This window comes from Oryx dammah, unplaced genomic scaffold (genome assembly GCF_014754425.2).
Source record: "Oryx dammah isolate SB20612 unplaced genomic scaffold, SCBI_Odam_1.1 HiC_scaffold_17, whole genome shotgun sequence".
Taxonomy (NCBI): domain Eukaryota; kingdom Metazoa; phylum Chordata; class Mammalia; order Artiodactyla; family Bovidae; genus Oryx; species Oryx dammah.
In genome coordinates this window covers 44,454,424-44,468,241 of record NW_024070201.1, presented here as the reverse complement: position 1 = coordinate 44,468,241, position 13,818 = coordinate 44,454,424, and the positions used below count along the sequence as shown (strand labels likewise).

Below are 13,818 nucleotides of genomic sequence, written 5' to 3'. Positions count from 1 at the left end.
TGACAGAAGTGAGGGGTGGAGGTGACAGAAGTGAGGGGTGGAGGTGAGAAGTGAGGGGTGGAGGTGAGAAGTGAGGGGTGGAGGTGAGAAGTGAGGGGTGGAGGTGACAGAAGTGAGGGGTGGAGTTGCCACAGTGAGCTGAGGAAGGCCACAGGTGGAGCACCTATGTAGGGCACTCAGGAGTTGGACTTAACTACATTTGACTTTCCTAGTGGCTCAGACGGTAAAGCGTCTGCCTACAATGCGGGAGACCTAGGCTCGATCCCTCGGTCAGGAAGATCCTCTGGAGAAGGCAGTGGCAACCCACTCCAGCACTCTTGCCTGGAAAATCCCATGGATGGAAGAGCCTGGTAGGCTACAGTCCATGGGGTCGCAAAGAGTTGGACACAACTGAGCGACTTCACCTTACCTTACCTTAGATTTGACTTAACTACTTAACTACATCTCCTGGAGGCATCTACAGGGAGATATCACGTGGCAGTTAGAGACAGAAATCTAGAATGCCAGAAGTAGGTCCAGATGTAAATGGAGAAGAGAAGAAGCCCAAGGACTGAAAATTGGGACATTCCAACAGTTAAAGGTAGGGGAAACAAGAGAAATCAAGGAAACTAGTATAGTTGGTGTCTTAACTCAGACTGCCGTAACAAAATACCACAGACGGGGAGGCCAAAACAACAGAAGCTTATTTTCTCACGGATCTAGAGGCTAGAAGTTAGAGATGAACGTGATTGCATTCTGGTGAAAGCTCTTTTTCTAGATTGCAGATGACAGCCTTCTCACTGTGTCCTCACATGGTGGGTGGACAGAAGCAGGGAGAGAGCAAGAGAGAGCACGCTCTGGTGACTCATCTTATAAGGGCACTAATCCCATCATGAGGGCCCCACCCTCATGACCTCATCTGACCCTGATTGCCTGCTCTGACCACATCTGTGGCTGGATAGACATGAGTTGGAGCAAGCTCCATGAGTTGGTGAATGACAGGGAAGCCTGGCATGCTGCAGTCCATGGGGTCACAAGAGTTGGACACGCTGAGCAACTGAACTGAACTGAAACAGTTTAGTTGGAAGCACTTGGTAAAGCACTTATTCAACATCTATATACCTCAGTTTCCTCATCTATAAAATGAGAATAATAATAGGACCCACCTCAGAGAACTGGTGAGGAGTTAAATGGATTAATATATGTAATATGCTTAGAACAGTACATACTAAATCCTGCATAGTATTAACTATTATAATGGTTGTAAATCTAATCATTTAGTTATGAAACCGAAATGCTCAGTTTTACTTGTTCTTTGCTTAATTCTCAATTAGCTCATTAATTTGACAGATTAAATTTCCCTACAGTTCTAAAGCCAATTTCACACTTAATCAAATTCTCTTAAATATTTCAAATTAAAGGGAAAAAACTTTATAAATCTAGCAAAAAAAACCCCACTATTCTAATATTTAAGTACTGTTTAAACAATGATTGACTATTTTCCCTTAAACATTTCAAATTAAGGTCATAAGTTGATTATGTCAAACATTTCAAATATCTAACACAGTAGGTGTTAAACCAAATTGTTCTCAAGGAATATTAACTTTTATAATGCTAATAAATAAAATCTTATACATGTAGCTTAAATTACTTTGAGCATTTCAGCATCTTAAAAATCAAACTCAGGACTTCCCTGGCAGCTCAGTGGTAAAACATCTACCTGCCAATATAGGAGACATGAGTTCAGTCCTTGATCCAGGAAGATCCCAAATGCTACTTAGCAACTAAGCCCATGCGCCATAACTACTGAGCCACTGCCCTAGAGCCTGGAAGCTGCAACTACTAAGTCTAGAAAGGAGTGTCTAGAAAGGAGCTCCCACCTCAGGCAACTAGAGAAGAGCCTGTGCAGCAACAGAGAAGCAGCAAAGTCAATGTTAAATAAATAAAATCTTTTAAAAATCAAATTCATAAATTTAGTATATTGGATTTTCCTAAACATTTGAATATTATTGACTATAAATTTAGCAAGTTGAATTCTCCTAAATATGTGCACTAAAATCATAAATCTGGTAAATTTCTACTATACCATTTCATTAACCATTGACCTTAAAAGCATAAACAAAGGAAAATTGTGCTATTATACTCAAATAAATACAACTTACACAAAAGCATCACTGATTCATCATTTGTAATTCTTGTTTGTTACATCTTTCTGGCATTACAAAGTTACTATTCCAAATAAAAGGAATAGAATTATATCTTCAAGTGCTCTACAGTGACTGAGATTACCTGAGATCTGAGTTCCAAATTACAAAGATAGGATACCTGTGCCAGGATCTGGGATGGGCACGGTTGCCTCCCAGGGAGGTTTCACCACAGCTGTTCATTAACAAGGGCAGTATGTTCTCATGATTGGTTTCTCCTAGCTGCATTGCCAGCGAGAGACTTCTTGGGCTTTATTTATTTATTTATTGCTGGGCTGTGTCTTTGTTAGTGTGCACAGGCTTCTCATTGTGGAGGCTTCTCCTGTTGCAGAGCACAGGCTCTGGGCTCTCAGGCTTCAGTAGTTACAGCAGTAGTTGCAACACATGGACATGGGATTCTCCAGGCAAGAATACTAGAATGGGTTTCCATTCCCTTCTCCAGGGGATCTTCCCAACCCAGGAATCGAACCTGCATCTCTGGCCTTGCAGGCAGATTCTTTACTGTTTGAGCCACAGGGAAGCCTGCTTAAGGTAGAAGGTAGATTCTTAACCACTGGGCCATCAGGGAAATCCTCATCCTCAGACTTTTGAAGTGGAATTTTATTGCTCAATCTAGTGTGTCACATATATCCTAAGACCCTTTCAGCATTAACCCTCACCCAATTTTTTTATCATAACTTTTTTCTTCCTTCTCTGATTTGAGTAGATGGAGCTACACATGACTGCACACACGTGCACACACACACACAGGCGTGTACCACTTAGCAGTTGCAAATGAGCTTCTTGATGAGACTTCATTTACTTTCCCTTTTCTTTCTCATCAGCCTCGGTTCTCGAGTCATCTACTGACAACTGTGAGCTCTCCAAGAGAAGGGTGTGTATTGGTCATCTTTGTGTTTCTAGTGCCTGGTGCTCAGTAAATGCTTGTGGGACAAATTAAGAATAAACGTACTGAATGTAAACTTGGAGTAACCAACCCTAAAAGTCCTCTTCATCAACTGGAATAAGTTTTTCCTTGCAGCAGTTCCCTAACTTGCCCCTTCATCTGAAAAGCCATGACAACGGTCTTCTTATCTTTGGAACAGCGCCACACTTAGAGCCCTTGCTTCTTATTTCTGATGAGTCCCTCTTAGTAACAGCCTGCATGTCACACATGTCACCATTCACCACCTTCCCTTCAAGGCTGACTTGACAGTGGACCCTAACACTTTGCTATGCACTCTGGACTGTTCAGAATTCCTTTCGGAACAGAGATTCCTTTTTAGAAGGGCACCATAATGGAGTTGGCATTCAAGGTGTCATAATTTGCTCTCCCAGGCAGAGGACCTAAGAGCCCTCATTTGGATCCATACACATATGACGGCAGATCCTGGCTCTGCCATTTACAACCTTTGTTGTTGTTTGGCTTTTCTCAGACTCAGTTACCTTTAAAAAAAAAAAAAAGGCAATTTAACATCTATCACAGAGGGTCGAGGCAAGGACTGAATGAGATAAGGTTTGCAAAGCTCTTAGGGCAAAGCAGAGTGCTTGAGTGCTCAATAAATAGTAATTAACACCCAAATGGACGCTTCCATTTTCTGTCTTTTGCCCCAGTCGCATGGCTGGGTTTTATCCCCGGGTTGGGAAGATCCCCTGGAGAAGGAAATGGCAACCCACTCCAATATTCTTGCCTGGAGAATTCCATGGACAGAGGAGCCTGGCAGACTCCAATCCATGGAGTTGCAAAGTGTCAGACACGACTGAGCAACTAACGTGTGCACACACACACACACAGACCTGGCTGGGAATGCAGTTACCTTCACACTTTCTTTGACATGCTGATTCTTCAAGAGGCAAAGCAAAGCGAAGACAGCCCTCCTTAGGGAAATTGAGAAGGGAAGACTCAGATTTTAAGCGGGCAGGGGATGGTGTTTCTATATATTTGCAAAGCTGTGTTAAGTAATAGCTAAATCCCAAGATTTTTATGCTTTTTAAATAAAATTTTAAAATACAAGTTTAACAGTTTTAAGTACAATAAGATTGAATCATGTAATGAGTCACTTCAATTTTCAACAGGCTTCCTATTTCAAAGCTCTTAGATACTTCCTGTAATCAAAACCCATTTTCCAATTCACAAGCAGATATTATCTAATGATCCACTCAGTCTTTTCATGTTCTTAATTTGGGGTCAGTCTCAATGGCCTGACTCACATCAGCTGTCATTTTTGTGATCGAAATGTCACTTCACATTACAGTTTTCATCGGGAAGGTTCTCATCTTTGGTTTCAATTCAATTTCATTCAAATCAAATCCTTATGTCTCGGAACAATTGAATTTGCTTAAAATCCCCTCTGTTCAGATAAGACTGTAACCACCACTTCCTGTTGATGCTACTGAAGTTCCTAATACCTTATAAACGCCTGGTACTGCCTGATAACAAGGACACTGCTTTTCTTTTGCCCCCTGGTCCTGACCCCAGCACTGAAACCAGCCTCACAGCCTCACGGCCACCAGAGCTCAAGCCACCACTGCTGTCTCTGGTCTTGATGCCACAGTCTGCACCACCCCATCCCACCACCACCCCTGCTGGGTCAGTGCTCTTCTAAACTGTAGAAAAACCTTTCCTCGTACCTCGTTTATTAGAAATCTTGGCTAAGTAACCACTTATTAGGTTATAAGTGTTTAGAAAAGTATTATTTGCTTTTTTGGGTTTTTCATTTGTTTGTTTGTTTGACATTGGTTGAGTTTTTCAAGTCTTCCACAGGACAGACAAAAGGGACTGAGCCACAGCACAGTCCACCCATGGCATACTCAAAATTTTATATTTAATCAGTTTCTGAGCAGATTGTGTTAAAAATATTCAACTGTAATGATTATTTCATATATTTGTCTATTTTTCATTTGTTCTCTTTTTGAAAAAAATGCTAAGATTCCTGGTAGAAGTGACCACACCCCTCCACCAAATGTATTGAAACTTCTTAATCCCTTCATCTTGGGGGCTGGCACTCTGGGGACTTAGTGGCACTGTTCAGAGTAGGGAAACAAGGATACTGAGATCAGGCAGGATCAGGACCCAGAAAACACACCCAGCTGAAGAAGGGGTAGACCAGTAGGGCCCTCCACAGTGTTCCCAGGGGCTGAACTTGATTCACATACAAAATTCACCAAGTAACCAAAGCCTAGCTAAAGAGGTCAATTTGGAGCTGTGCTGTGATTTGGCCATTGGCAGCATGGCCTCTACTTGTAGTATTCCTGGATATGGGGACTGGTAAAAAAATGGGCTGAGGTCATAGCCCAACCCTCTATACAGGCCTTAGGTAACAAACCAGATGCAAAAGTAGTCCATCAGGCTGAATGTTTAGGAAGAGCTCTACCCAAAGCAGTCTGAAGGGACTTTGCAGATGAAGAAATGAAACTAAGGTCATAACGGGGAAGGATGGGGTCAAGAGCTGAAGGGGCAAGTGAGATACATACACAGGCTGCTGGCCAGGGGAATCCAGAGAAATGGAATAAGAAGGCAGGAAGCTGTAAGTGGAATACAGCACCTGCTGCGTGCTGCTAGCTTGGACTAGGGTTTCTTAAAGTTGCCTCATCTGGCTGGATTCAGAGTATCTAGAAAACCAAGACGGAAGCTCAGATATATAGATTGAACCTATGCAGTGCACTTAGAACTGAAGTCATTGCTAAAGCTTCCACTTTCTATTTAATTTCATTTTAAAAGATTTTTAATTTGTGTAGTTGATTTACAATGTTGTGTTTTTTTGGTGTACAGTAAAGTGATTCAGTTTGTGTATATATATATATTCTTTTCCCTTATGGTTTATTGTTGGATATTGAATGTAGTTCCCTGTGCTATTATAGTAGGACCTTATTCTTGTCTATTTTATGTACAGTAGTTTATATATGCTAATCCCAAACTCCTAATTTATCCCTCCCCAACCCCCTTTCCTTTGTTTCTATGTCTGTGAATCTGTTTCTGTTTAGTATATCAATTCATTTGTGTCACATTTTGGATTCTACATATAAGTTATATCCTGTGGTATTTATCTTTCCGAACATTCACTTAGTATGATAATCTCTGAGTCCATCTATGTTGCTGAAAATGGCATTATTTCATTCTTTTTTTTGGTCAAGTTGTATTCCTGTGTGTGTATCACATCTTCTTTATCCATTCATCTGTTGATGGACATTTATGTTCCTTCCGTGTCTTGGGTATTGTAAACACTGTGAAGCTTAAACTGTAGTTAGAAGTCTTAGAATCAAATTCCAGCTCTGATAACATGACTTTGGGAAAATTAATCTCGCTACATCTCTGTATCCTTTAGTAAAGAGCTTCAGACGGTTCTTTTAAGGGTTTGTGAAGTTCAGTTCAGTTCAGTTCAGTCGTGTCCAACTCTTTGCGACCCCATGAGTCGCAGCATGCCAGGCCTCCCTGTCCATCACCAACTCCCAGAGTTCACTCAGACTCACGTCCATCGAGTCACTGATGCCATCCAGCCATCTCATCCTCTGTCGTATCACTATAGTTAATCAAAAACTGAAGGCATGTGGCCGCCCTGGCTAATAGCAGCACACTAATTCCAGACCACATGGCATTCATTGGTGGGGCTGAGCTTGTTGATGGCTTGCCTTCCTGATAAGAAAGGATTCAGGGACTAGCAAGCTGGCCTGCAGGTATGAGTCTCACAGCTAGCAAAAGGAATTTTGGGAACCAGCACCTAATGTGGATGGTGGGTTGGGAAATAGAGACAATTGGAGGGTGCTCCAGAGTATCTGGGAACTTTTGTTGTATTTGAATCACAATATAGGGGAAATATCCATTCACATTTTCCTCCTTATCCAGAAAATAATATCCTTTCCCAGGGGTGTGGGTATGCCCACACCCATGCACACACTTCAGAGCCAAAGGTCACAGACAGACTTGTTTCCCTTCTTCCGGGTACCCTCTGGCTTGTATTACCTTCTCTGATGGCCTCACGCATGAACATTTGATCTTTGAAATGCAGTCCAGACATCCCAGTTTGAGAATGTTTGCAGCTCTCATATGGTTTACATGTTTAATTTTTGTTATTGCTGTGTCCATGGAAGTAACTGCAGTTTTCTTTCTCTGTGACTGCAGCATTAATACTCTTAGTCTATATTGGAAGATGCCCTGAGTTTAAATTAAGTTAAATGCTGGGCTGAGTGTGACTCACAAGAGTTCCTCCTGCTCTTAAGTCTGGGGCTCCAGTGAAAGAGCCCATCCTCACAGCTTGAGAACAGGGAAGGTATGTCACCCCACGCAGACCCTCTCCTCCCCAGTCTGCTTAATTTCTCCTGCTCTACTCCTCACACCACATTCTGATTGTTCCTTCAATGCCATTTCCTGCCTCGGCACAGGCTCTTTCCTCTGCCCACAGTGGCCTTCCCTCTTTCCCTCCTGATGACCTCTTCTTCAGCCAAAATGGCCCAACTCAAGACATCGTTATGGTCCTCTCTATAGACCTCAGTCCCCTCAAAGTTAGCCCTTCCCTCCTCTTTGCTCATTTTACACATATCTCTGTTGTTTAGCGTCTCATGTTGTAATATATCTCCCACTGTGAGCTCTTTGACAGCAGGATATGTGTCTTCCTCATGGTATCTCCATCACCAGAATCTGTCACAGTGCCTGGCACTTACCTGCTACACATTAAAAATATATGGATGACAGACATAGAAGACAAACATGGTTACCAAAGAGAAAGGGGAGAGGGATAAACTGGGAATTTGGAATGAACAGATACACACTATCATATATAAACAAGGACCTACTAGAAGCACAGGGAACTGTATTCAATTATAATAACCTATAATGGAAAAACAATCTGAAAAAGAACATATATAAATATGCTTAACTGAATCATTTTGCCATATATTTGAAACATTGTGAATAAACTATACTTCAATTAAAAACAGTAAAGGAAATATTTCTGTGCATGGTAAGAGGGTATATTCTAACTTCATTGATTTACATGCTTTCAACTTTCCGAACATCTCTTGCTAAAAAGTGTTCTTTTCACGTTGTATATTCTTGCCTCCTTTGTCAAAGATTAACTGAGCATAGGTGTGTGGGTTTATTCATATTTCTGGGCTCTCTATTCTGTTCCATTTACCCACATGTCTGTTTTTGTGCCAATACCATGCTGTTTTGATTACTGTGGCTTTGCAGTATTGTCTGAATTCAAAATGGCTTAAAGACATAAACATAAGACCTGACACCATAAAACGCCTAGAAGAGATCATACACAAAACATTCTCTGTCAAAAATCATAAAAGTTTTCTTAGGTCAGTCACCCAAGGCAGTAGAAATAAAAATAAACAGATGTGACCTAATCAAAATTACAAGCTTTTTGCACAGCAAAGGAAACCACAGACCAAAAAAAAAAAAAAAAAAGAGGAAAGACAGTGCATAGAATGGGAGAGAATATCTGCAAACAATGTGACCAACAAAGGCTTAATTTCCAAATATACAGCTTATGCAGCTCAACAACAAAAAAACAACCCAATCGGAAAGTGGACAGAAGAACTAAATAGACATTTCTGCAAAGAAGACATACAGATGGCCAGTACGCACATGAAAAGATGCTTAACATTGTTAATTATTAAAAAATGCAAATCAAAATTACAATGAGGTACCACCTCCTAACAGTCAGAAGGGCCATCATTAAAAAGTCTACAAATAACAGATGCTGGAGAGGATGTGGAGAGAAAGTAATCCTCCTACACTGTTGGTGGGAGTGTTAGTTGATGTAGCCATTGTTAAAAACCATATGGAGTCTCCTCAAGAAAACTGAAAAAAGAACTAACATATGATCCAGCAATCCCACTTCTGGGCATTTATCCAGACAGACCTCTAATTCAACATGCACTCCTGTGTTCATAGTAGCACCATTCACAATAGCAAAGACATGGAAGCAGCCTAAATGTCCATCAACAGATGAATAGGTAAAGAAGATGAAAAGAATAAAATAATGCTGGACCTAGAGATTGTCATACTGAGTGAAGTAAGTCAGAGAAGGACATATATCATATGACTTCCCTTATGTATGGTAAAAAAAAAAATTGATACAAATGAACTTGGTTACAAAACATAAAGAGACTCACAGACTTAGAAAACAAAGCTTTAAAAAAAAGAATGCAGTAATACTACCCAGCTTTAAAAAAAGAATGCAGTAATGCCATTTGTAGCAACATGGATAATGACTAGAGGTTATCATATTAAGTAAAGTAAGTCAGAAAGACAAATATCATGTGATGTCACTTATATGTGGAATCTAACTTATGGTTGCTGGGGGACAGAGGAGGGATAGTTAGGGGGTTGGGGATGTGTAGGTATACACTGGAGAAGGCAATGGTACCCCACTCCAGTACTCTTGCCTGGCAAATCCTGTGGATAGAGGAGCCTGGTAGGCTGCAGCCCATGGGGTCGCTAGGAGTTGGACACAACTGAAGTGACTTAGCAGCAGCAGCAGGTACACACTATTTAAAATGGATAACCAACCAGGAACTACTGTACAGCACATAGAGCTCTGCTCAGTGTTATGTGGCAGCCTGAATGGGAGGAGAGTTTGGGGAAGCATTCGTATATATGGATAAGTCCCTTTGCTATTCACCTGAAACTTAAAACATTGTTAACTGGCTATACCCAAAAACAAAATTAAACAAAAAGTAAAAAAAGAACAAGACATGGCACATATATATATGCGATGGAATACTACTCAGCTTTAAAAAAAAGAATGCAGTAATGCCATTTGCAGCAACATGGATAATGACTAGAGGTTATTATATTAAGTAAGTCAGAAAGACAAGTATCATGTGATGTCACTTATATGTGCAATCTAAAATATGACACAAGTTAATCAATCTGTGAAACAGAATCATGGACATAGAGAACAGACTGATGGTTGCCAAGACATGGAGGACAGGCTGGTGGGGCTGGGAGAGGGGTGGGGTGGGAGGTTGAGGTTAGCAAATGTAAACTTTTCTATATAGGATGATAAACAACAAAGTCCTACTGTATAACACAGAGAACTATATTCAGTGTCCTATGATAACCATAATGGAAAAGAATAGTTTAAAAAGAATGTGTAACTGAACGGCTTTGCTGTTTAGCAAAAATGAAGACAACATTGTAAATCAACTGTACTTCAATTAAAAAGAGAAAACTGAAATAAAATATGTTTATATGAATGAAAACCAAAGCATTCTTTTTGTTTCTTTTTCCTACAGAAACGATGACTGTGGGTAAGAGGACCACTTATGTCAAGAACCCAATAGGACAACCATCTTACAGAGATCTTCAGTAACTTTTCCCATCCAGCAACATCCAGATGACTCTAGTGACCAAATGCTCAGCTGTAAACACAGCAATAACTGGCCCTCTTTCCAGGTTGGGTTTGCTGAACGTGAATGGTCCCGCCGTCTTCAGGTGGCCTAAGGTGGTGTGCTGTAGGGGAAGCGCATCTCTTCTGGCCAAGAATCAAGACTGGACTGTGGAAGAAACCGCCCGACACAGTGAGAGTACTCAGAGCACCTAGAGTGCCAGGACTCGTAGTGATGAACACGGGGCCCTCGGTGATGGGTTTACAGCAGCTGCCCCGGCAGTGTCCCTCTGACATGGTGTTATTTGCTTGAAGGCCCTGGAACGACAGAATATCTTAAAATCTATCCAGGTGCTAAGTAGGCAGCAGATCTAATTCACACTGGACTACTACTGAGCTAATAACTATCTCCAGAAAATAATTTCACCCAAGAAGTACTCCAGCTTTGCAAGGAATAGCCCCAGGAGAGTAATAGGATAAGCAGGCCATTACCCTGGAAAAAATCGAGTGCAAAGCGGTCTAGTTCACAGCAAATTCACTGCCTACTCCCTTGTCTGTGGCAGTGAGTACCAGTTGATTGTGGCCCTCTCTTCTGCTAAACCCAGAGTCAGAATCCCCAGCACTGTTTTCAGAATAGCCAGCAGCCACTTCCTTTCATCTGGTATTGGCAAGTAGAATGAGAGTTCATTGTCATCCCTCTTAGAGAGGCATACATCTCAATGGCATAGGCATCTGGAATACCCTTTCCCAGGTACATTTGTCTTCTGAGGGAAGAGCCTCAGAAACAGATGTACCATTGAGTGAGCTGAGTTCGTGAAGAGATGACACAGCTGGTTCCTGATTGAAGGCACAGCTTTGGGGCCTTCTTGGCCTGAGTGCCTTCTGGGTATTTCCATATGCAACAGCCCAGAGGCATAGCCTTGGGCAACCACAGACAGGTTTCCTTTCATTTCCAGATACATATATCACATTCACAGCACTTGGGGAATGGAAGTACCTACTAGAGTGAAGGTCAAGGGCTCTCCCCGGGTATCACATCCATTACTCAGCTTCCTTTGTGACCACATCAGCCAACCCACTGCCAGCTGTGTTCCACGTCCTTGCTTCTGCTTCTATACAAATGAAACCAAAGGTCTCAGCATGCCCTGGGGCTGGGGGTGTTACCTAGTGATCCTCTCTTCCCCAACATGGGTGTGAGGTACCCCACCAATACAGACAGCATTTCCCTTTCATACAGTCTCTTTGCAGCAGAATCCATAGTTGGACTGTAGTTTACCTTCCTAGGAAACTCGTTATCTTCATTTGAATTAACATTTCCATACAGGATTAACTGGGCAGAAGCACGAACTAGGCAGGTCTTCAGAAAGTTCTTGTTGCCATGGCTGCCTGGTACAAGAAATTACCTTGATGTCAAATCTTAAAAGGATGGAGACCTTTGGTTGTATGAGGCAGAGTTACTATGTTCCAGCTTCACATGATCCCCAACCTGTGTATTCCATTTCCATCTCTGAGTGGCTTTCAACCTTGAAGATTGACAGGGAACCCAGGGTTCTGCCTATGTCTGTTAACATGAGAAGAATTCAGTTTCTTTGCCCAAGGTTCCCCTCTGCCTGTTCCTCCACATTCAGACATCTTCCATCATACCAGTGTTTAGAACCAAAGCATGAAGGACTAGTGCCAGCAAGATAGTCAGCAGAAATATTATCTCTAGATCCTGGCAGATGAGCCCAGAAAGGTGGTCCCAGAGAAACCAGACTGGCCCCGGTAGCTATCAGGCAGCCATCCCAATAAGCTTTGACTTGTCCTTGGAATGGGGAGCCTTGGTAGGAGATCCTGGGGTAGCTGAGCCTATTGTTCCCCTGCTCTCAAGATCTTCCTGCCTCGAGGGCTGAGTATGCCACTGGCTTGCTGGTATGAAATAGAAGGTGACTTTAATAGGGGCCAGCAGGCAAGTGGCTTGTATCTGGAAAGCTTTGCCTAGCAGTCCAGCTGTGGCCAGAGGCTGGTTATAAATTTGAACTCCCTGACCCCATCTGCCTCTGTTCTCTTGTATTCTGTTTGGTTTCCCTTTAGTTTCCTAGTAAATGTTCCTTTTGAAAAATTCCAACTTTGTTTCATTGAACTTGGGGGGAAGGGGAGTCTGCATTGTCTTTTCCAGGATAGAGAAGGAAATTAAAGTATCATCTTGGGGGAAAAAAAACAACAACGGTAATGTCAGTGGAAAGGGATACACCCTGGTTAGATCTTTGGAACAAATCTTCAGAAAAGCTGGTTCCAAGAGATGAGGAGAAACCAAGTATCTCCCGCTGCCACCCGGCCCTGATTCTGAGCCCATTCCTCTTCCTGCCTTTGTCTTCAAGGAGACCTGCCTTGGATGCCTGTTGCTGCAAAAGCATCGTTGCAGCCAGTGAACTGGGCACATTTCACAGGCAATGTGATATCCAGGAAGTACACTGGTGCCTGACAAGAGGAGAAATAATGGAGGGGAGGGAAAGGAATATTTCTACAGTGTGGATATTTTCAAAATGCTCCAGCAGTCATGACTCTAAATTGAATGATTTAGCCCTCATGGCCATCAGTGGAACTACATTTCATATGAAGAGAAGAAAGGCATACTCTCATACTTACATCAACGAGACTGAAAAAGATAGATATGGAAAATGTCTGGTTATCGTCATGGCCATCCTGTCCTACGATGGTGGGTGTTCCAAGTATCTATTGCTGCATAGCAAAGCACTTCAAAGCTTAGTGGTTCAAATAACAAGTCATTATCTTTCATGATTCTGTGGGTTGGCAGAGTTTACGTGATTGCTTGCTCTTGGAGTCTCGGGGTTGCTATCAGATGGCAGCTGAGACTGGTATCATCTGAATGCCAGACTGGGCAGGATATCCATAGCAGACTCTGCATCCGTGTGCGGCTCCTCCATTGCGATAGCAAGAACAGCTGAAGGCTGATTGGGCATCTCTCTGCACATAGTCTCTCCACATGGTTAGCTTGTGCTTCCTCACAACATGGAGGTCTCGAGGCAATCAGACTTGTTACAGAGTGGCTGGCTTCTCCCAGAGCCTGTGTGGCAGGAGATGCTGCAAGACTCTTCTAAATAACCTCAGAAGTAACACAGGGTCGTTCCCACCACAGACTATTGGTCAAGAGCAAGTCATAGGGCCAGCCTAGACTCAATGGAAAGGAATTACCAAAGAAGGAAATACCAGAAAGTGTGGTTCATCCAGGCCACTTTGGAGATAGTGGGGATAGGAGTGGAGGGGGAGGGATTCCTCGATTGCTGTCACTTTAAAAACACACGCATCAGTTAACA

General features: G+C 42.3%; 1 protein-coding gene across 1 annotated transcript in view; it reads left to right on the top strand.

Annotated features, from left to right (window-relative positions):
- The window catches only part of SYT9 (synaptotagmin 9), a 212,123-nt gene extending 199,433 nt beyond the window's left edge, over positions 1 to 12,690 (top strand). The window contains exon 7 of the mRNA XM_040258469.1: positions 10,410 to 12,690. Coding sequence (XP_040114403.1) covers positions 10,410 to 10,418 — 9 coding nt within the window. The 3' untranslated portion in view covers positions 10,419 to 12,690. The remainder of the gene's footprint in view (positions 1 to 10,409) is intronic.
- The last annotated feature ends 1,128 nt before the right edge of the window (positions 12,691 to 13,818 follow it).